Genomic DNA, 6,865 nt, shown 5'->3' with positions numbered 1-6,865 from the left:
ATATGTAGGAACAGGACCCAGCACACGTGCAACCTCAATGACAAACACCGAGCAAATCCTGCAGATAGAGACATGCATCTATTTGTCAATTAGTATATATATATATATATATATATATATATATATATATATATCACATGCACATGTGTACAGAGGTGTACCTGTTAAATACTCAATTAGACAACTATGACAAACTGATGAACACATTTCCATTAAAAGAGTAAATATATCCATTAAAAGAGAGAAAACATAAGATGAAAAGTTACTAAAGACCTTGTTGCCAGTTACAGGATAAGTTGCTGTTGAGAGCAGCCTTTGACAGGTTCCTACAGGGGAATAATAAGACTGGATGGGAGAGTGAGTGAGGGCTCCCTGGCCAGGAAAGGGTTAGGAGGGTCCGGTGTAAAGTTGCAGTGCCAGGTATCTCTGTCCCCAGGGCACAGCCTGCCAACGTTGCCCCTCCCCCGTCCCCTTCCTCTCCAATCTGGTGCCTGAGCTGCCGGTAGGGTCACCAGGACCAGGATGGCTCTAATGATCTCATCTCTCTTTTATTTTTCCCGGCACTATTAGTGCTCAGATGGGCAGAATGAAGTGAAACTACGTGCAAATCATGTGTAAATGGTCTGAGCCCAGGAGCCCTTTATTCCAGCGTGTCTCCCCAGCCGCCCAGCCTGGCCCATTTACCACCCCACCCCTCCTCCCCACTCATCCCCTTCCCCCCATATCTTGTTTAGCCTCGTTAAGATCACAATAATATTCCACCCACTAATTGCTCATCCCATTCAGCAATCACATTATTTTATCCCTTATTTAGGGGAAGGGGAGTAGCAGATTAGATAAACTTCAACCACTAGCAAACACCCCCCCCCTCCCCACCCCTAGTGCCCCCCCCCCCCCCCCGGCAGATAGGGGAAGGGGTAACCAGCGTGACGTAGTAGGCGGTGATTGGCAGACTTGACAGTGATTGGCAGCGTTGCCATGGCGACCTGAGAACGACACCTGGCAGGCCAATAGAAAAGCGATACAATGTAGCAATGCTGCGCTCAGTGTGGATGTAGGGGAGATATTATGAGGCCGGTGTCATTAGGCGATCGCTGCTGCTGAATGAGTGAATGTTCTCCTCCTGTCTGACTCTGTCCCGGCTGCGGTCACCCCATGGTGTTCAGGTCCCCGCTAGAGCTTTACCCCACCCACCTCTTCCTGCCCAACTTCAGCGGCGAGCGCTCCCTGCTCCTGGCCAGCGGCGGTGGTGGCGGCGGCTCCCGAGCCCCAGAAGAGCTGTCCATGTTCCAGCTGCCCACCCTCAACTTCTCCCCGGAGCAGGTGGCCAGCGTGTGCGAGACGCTGGAGGAGACTGGGGACATCGAGAGGCTGGGGCGCTTCCTGTGGTCCCTGCCCGTGGCCCCCGGGGCGTGCGAGGCCATCAACAAGCATGAGTCCATCCTGAGAGCCCGGGCGGTGGTGGCCTTCCACACCGGCAACTTCAGGGACCTCTACCACATCCTGGAGAACCACAAGTTCACTAAGGAGTCCCACGGGAAGCTGCAGGCCATGTGGCTGGAAGCCCACTACCAGGAGGCCGAGAAGCTGCGGGGGCGCCCCCTAGGACCGGTTGATAAGTACCGGGTGAGGAAGAAGTTTCCTCTGCCCAGGACCATCTGGGACGGAGAGCAGAAAACGCATTGCTTCAAGGAGAGGACTCGCAGCCTCCTCAGGGAGTGGTACCTACAGGACCCTTACCCCAACCCCAGCAAGAAAAGGGAACTAGCCCAGGCCACTGGCCTCACCCCCACACAGGTGGGCAATTGGTTCAAAAACCGACGGCAGAGAGACAGAGCAGCAGCTGCTAAGAACAGGTCAGTCCCAGCAACTTGTCCCCCACCTGCACCCCTGTGTCATAGACATCAGAGTCCCTGCTATATACAGTAGCTGCACCCCTGTCTTACTGACACATGGTTCCCTGGCATAGCTGCACCTCTGTCTCACTGACACATGGGTCCCTGGCATTGCTGCACCCCTGTCTCAGTGTCACCTGGGTCCCTGGTATATAACTGCACCCCTGGCTCACTGACACCTGGGTCCCTGGTATGTACCTGCACCCCTGTCTCAGTGACACCTGGACCCAGGCATATACCTGCACCCCTGTCTCAGCGACACCTGGGTCTCTGGCATATACTTGCACCCCTGTATTAGTGACACCTGGGTCCCTGGCATAGCTGCACCCCTGTCTCAGTGTCACCTGGGTCCCTGGTATAACTGGCAGTACACCACAACACTTCCTGTATAAAATGGAAGCACTTCTGGCACTTTTAACTTCTTTCATTGTTTTAAAGGTCACTTAACATGAAAAATAAAAAACGTGACATGAACAAGTATGCTTTTAATATATACGTATAAAATACATAAAATACAATATTTTAAAAGATTCTCCTTTTTTTCTCGTGTTTGTGTGTGTACACATATGCAATTCTTGAAATATCTCTCTATCCATATATACATACATTTATATCCATTATGTTCGTACATACACATACATTTCTTGAGATACACAACACGTGTGGTGGGGTGTGTGTGTGTGTGTGTGTGTAAATAGAGAGGTATGAGGAGTTACTTTAAAAATAATATATATATATATATATATATATATATATATGTGTGTATTTATACTATGTGTGTGTACGTTATATTTATTCTTACACGTATATTATAAGCACCTCCACACACTATTTTAGAATGTTATATGTGGCGTGTTTTTATTATTAATTATTACCACTATATTATATTTATTACAATTCTGATCTGTTTATAAAACAAGCAGTATGAATTTAAATTCTACAAAATTAAACGGCATTCTATAATAAAAGTATACATGATACGTTATACATCCAACAGAGCAATTAAAAATATATAGCCACGTACAGTGCGGGAAGATTTATTTATTTTGTAAATAATTACACTGTTCCACAGTTCAGTAGTACTTTCACGTATACACGACGATCAGGAGGGTATATAGGTTATGTACCTCAATTCTAAAACCCCTAAGTAGCTTCTCTAGGCAGGTCCTTATTTCCATTTAATTAACACAGCAAGTGTGTAAACAAACGTGCAGTGTATCTATTGTCTCATGAAATTCATTAAATTATGTCACTGGCAGAATGGTCTTCATTTGTACAGAGAGAAAGACACTGACACAAATTGTTTACCTCTTTCAATTTTTGTTATGGCAAATTAGGGAATTACAGCGGCTATGCTTAAATTGTAAACAAGGTTAGCTGCAGGGGGCTTTTGTGAACAGAATAGGTATTGACAGCGCCATTATTAGACAATATATACCGTCTTTATTCTACCTGAGACTATCAGGACGAGCCAATGCAACATTACACAACATAAGTGTAATATATATATATATATATATATATATATATATATATATATTAATATATTTTTATTTAGTATTGTAATTAGGACTTTACTTAGATTTAAAAAAAAATGTAAATGGTCCCAAATATATTAATTAAGTTCCACAGTATTGAGTGCTGTTTGCATTCCAGTTGATAAAACATAAACCTTCACCTCTATTTAATCTGTGCTGCTAATAATATTATTATAATACCGAATCGCAGTCTTTGGCTATGTACAACACTTGTGCTGATCAAACTTTAAAACTAAAGATTTTTTTTTAGTTATTGGTCCCAAAGAACACTCATTGTGGAAGCAATATAGTTATACAGTATCTAGGGATGTGAATATATGACTGTATTTTAGGCCCCAGAGAACCAAAACATTGTTCAAACGTATTTTGTTTCTTTAATTTGGATACAGTAGTGTTTAGCGTACAATACATGCATTGGCTTATTATTGGGTCTGACTGAAGACATTATGATGTATAATGGGCTATCTGTCTTTTAAATATTCAGTAATCTGATGTTTTGATAAAAGTCTAGGGGAAATGTGTGACTATAGTTTTGCGGTAAAATCTAGTGTTGGGATGCCTAGTTACACGTGAATTTAGTGAATTCTATTTCAAATTGTATATATATTTTTAGACAGTTTACAATTATTTTTAAAATATATAATGCAAATTCGACGCATAGTTGTAGTATAGAACCCCCCCATGATAGAAAATTATATATATTATTGAGAACAATTTATCGTGCCTTATCACAGTCAGAGAAGTGAGATTACCCTGTGTTAATGTTAATGCAATACAAGAGGATGCACTGGATCATATTCAAAATCCATCCTCAAATATTTTAGAATAAAATAACATTTTATTTGTAAATCGCTGCACAATTGTTGTGTTATTTGAACAAGTAGAAAATACAGATTTCAATCAGAAGAATCTGCATATTTTCCTGATTCCCCCCCCCCCCCCCCATTCTCTGTGACATATAAAAATAAATTCAAATATTTGCTCAGACTTTAGGTCAAAGAGATTAATTCCTGACTTGCTGTATAGTAGCCGACAAGGGATCAGCCAGCTCTTTTACTTTGTGCTCAGTGAGTGTCTGGATCCGTCTGTGGGTTATTTCCATGACACATAATCCATGCTTGCTTCCAGCTCTGTGTTTAACAGGTGCATAATATGTGTTTTTATATATATATATATATATATATATATATATATATATATATATGTGCAGTCTACTGTCTGTCCAGTCACCCTTGCCTGGGTTGGGTAACATGTGAGGTGGCAAGGGGGGTCCCTTGTATTCTATCTCCACACCACAAACACAGTGATTATACCAGAAAGCAATTGTCCCTTATTGGAATACTGACCATGCTGTCTGTGGTGTCCCCCCTTCCCCCCCACCAGGCTTCAGCACCAGTCTATCGGACAGAGCGGCATGAGGTCGTTGGCAGAGCCGGGTTGCCCCACACACAGCTCGGCAGAGTCTCCCTCCACAGCGGCTGCCAGTCCGACCACCAGTGTGTCCAGCCTGGCAGAGCGCGCTGAGACTGGCACCTCCATCCTGTCCGTCACCTCCAGCGACTCGGAATGTGATGTATGATAGCTAGGCAGGCAGTAACACAGGCACAGTGTGACACTGACAATGGACCTGAACTCCCAGGCAATGTCACCCAACTAGAGGACATCATAAAAAGGTGCCACCTAGACTCCTACAGGACCAGCCCGACCTCTCCTTGCGCTTTTCATGGACGCACTGGCCACTTGCATGATTCATTTGTATGTGGGGACCTGTCCTGCACAACTCCGTTGACAACACCTACCCAGGATCTACATGAAGAGGAAACACACACATCGCATTTATTTTATTTATTTTTTTTTTTTTTTGTCAAACCTCTCTCTGTTATGTCCAATTAATGGTCACTCCAGATGCAGCCTCTTTGTTCCGATCTTACTTTTTTTTTTAATTATTTTTATTATTAATAATAATTTGTTTTTCATATTTTGTTCAGCAGACAATAATATTTCTTCCTAAGCACCTTTTTTTTCTACACCTCTGTCACTGCCTGTGTGGGTTTCTGGTTAATGTGGAAAAAAGAATAGTTTATGACTGTAACAGATTTTTATTTTTATTTCAAAATTTTATATGAATTATGTATATCTCAATGGTGAGACCAAGTCCCAGTTGTATTATATGTGTAGAAATGCTTGTATATAATATTGCTAATTCTCCTTAATATTTCCCCCGCCTCCTTTATTTGTCTTACGCTCAGTTTCACACAATTATATTTTGTTTTGTTTTTTCTCTTTTTCTTTCTCTTTCTTTCTTTCTTTCTTTCTTTCTTTCTTTCTTTCTTTCTTTCTTTCTCAAAATATTAAATACATCTTTTTACCCCTATCGTAACCACCTTACTCCTTCTCCTCCACATATATTTATATTATCCCAAACACTCTCTTTTTATACCTACCGCACTCACATCCTACTTATCCCATCTCTCTCTCTCTCTCTCTCTCTCTCTCTCTCTCTCTCTCTCTCTCTCTCTCTCTTGTCTCTTCTATCTTCACTCTTCTCTCTCCTCAGTGGTCATATGTTGACCTGTCAGAGTACTCGTGTTCTTTCCCCCCCCAAAGGGACACAGGCTGTAGTAAAGCTTATGATGCAACTGTATTAATTTTATGCAAAATCTATTCTGAGTGTCTCCCAGCAGCCTGGGGATGTTCTGAAGATCCACTTAGAGCGCTTAACCCCAGTCTCCTTCTCTCTGTGTTATTCTCTATGTACAAACTTTCTAAATCAAATACAGTATTCATTTTTTTCTTACCTCTTCAGCTATGTTGGTGTTTTTGTCAATTTTATACTGAATCAATATCCCGATATAAATAACTTTTTTTCCCTCCTCAATTGCACTTTCTGAGTTATGCGAGCCAGGGGTGGGGGGATATATGTTCTACACAAATCAAAAAGGTTAATCATATAATAAGTGCTTTAATGTATAGCAATATATATGTGTTTACCTGGAAAAAATAGTGTTATTATTGTTATTTTGTAAACCCTGATGCCAGTATTTTGATGGACGCCATTGACTATATATATATATATATATATATATATATATATACAATATAACTACGTGCATGTGTGCACACTTCTCTGGTGTGGCTTGAAGGCTTCTGCTGTAGAAGTGTGCACATGGGCAAGCACTAGAGGTCAGTGAGAATCTTACCCCATTACTTTTTAGTTTGTGGCATTAAAGAGGGGCTACAAAATAAATTACGATCGGTAATCAGCTTCCAACTCCTCCCCTGCACTACTACATACATTGTCATGTGCTCAGTGAGTCTGCTATTTACATGACTAACAGTATTCCAACAGCACCTTTTTGCATTCATCTTTTTTTTTATCCTTTGCCCCAGGCTAGCTATCCATCCGTGACTAACACGAGGTGGATTTTGAAC

The 6,865-nt window shown here is 41.8% G+C and overlaps 1 protein-coding gene across 1 annotated transcript; it reads left to right on the top strand.

The window, feature by feature from the left end:
- The first annotated feature begins 1,062 nt into the window (after window positions 1–1,062).
- Window positions 1,063–5,968, top strand: SIX3 (SIX homeobox 3). Its single transcript, XM_088477519.1, has 2 exons — window positions 1,063–1,856; window positions 4,817–5,968. Exons 1-2 carry the CDS (start codon window positions 1,156–1,158, stop codon window positions 5,010–5,012), a joined length of 897 nt encoding a protein of 298 aa, XP_088333645.1. The 5' UTR covers window positions 1,063–1,155; the 3' UTR covers window positions 5,013–5,968.
- The last annotated feature ends 897 nt before the right edge of the window (window positions 5,969–6,865 follow it).

This window comes from Taudactylus pleione, unplaced genomic scaffold (genome assembly GCF_031769625.1).
Source record: "Taudactylus pleione unplaced genomic scaffold, aTauple2 ptg000201l, whole genome shotgun sequence".
Lineage (NCBI taxonomy): Eukaryota > Metazoa > Chordata > Amphibia > Anura > Myobatrachidae > Taudactylus > Taudactylus pleione.
Note: the sequence above shows the minus strand (reverse complement) of the source record. Positions and strands in the feature narration are given on the sequence as shown.

Excerpts from the sequence above, each read along its gene's own strand:
- SIX3 (XM_088477519.1), top strand. The coding sequence starts at position 1,156 with ATGGTGTTCAGGTCCCCGCTAGAGCTTTACCCCACCCACCTCTTCCTG. Across the intron at positions 1,857-4,816 it reads GCAGCAGCTGCTAAGAACAG|GCTTCAGCACCAGTCTATCG; the intron begins GTCAGTCCCAGC and ends CCCCCCCACCAG.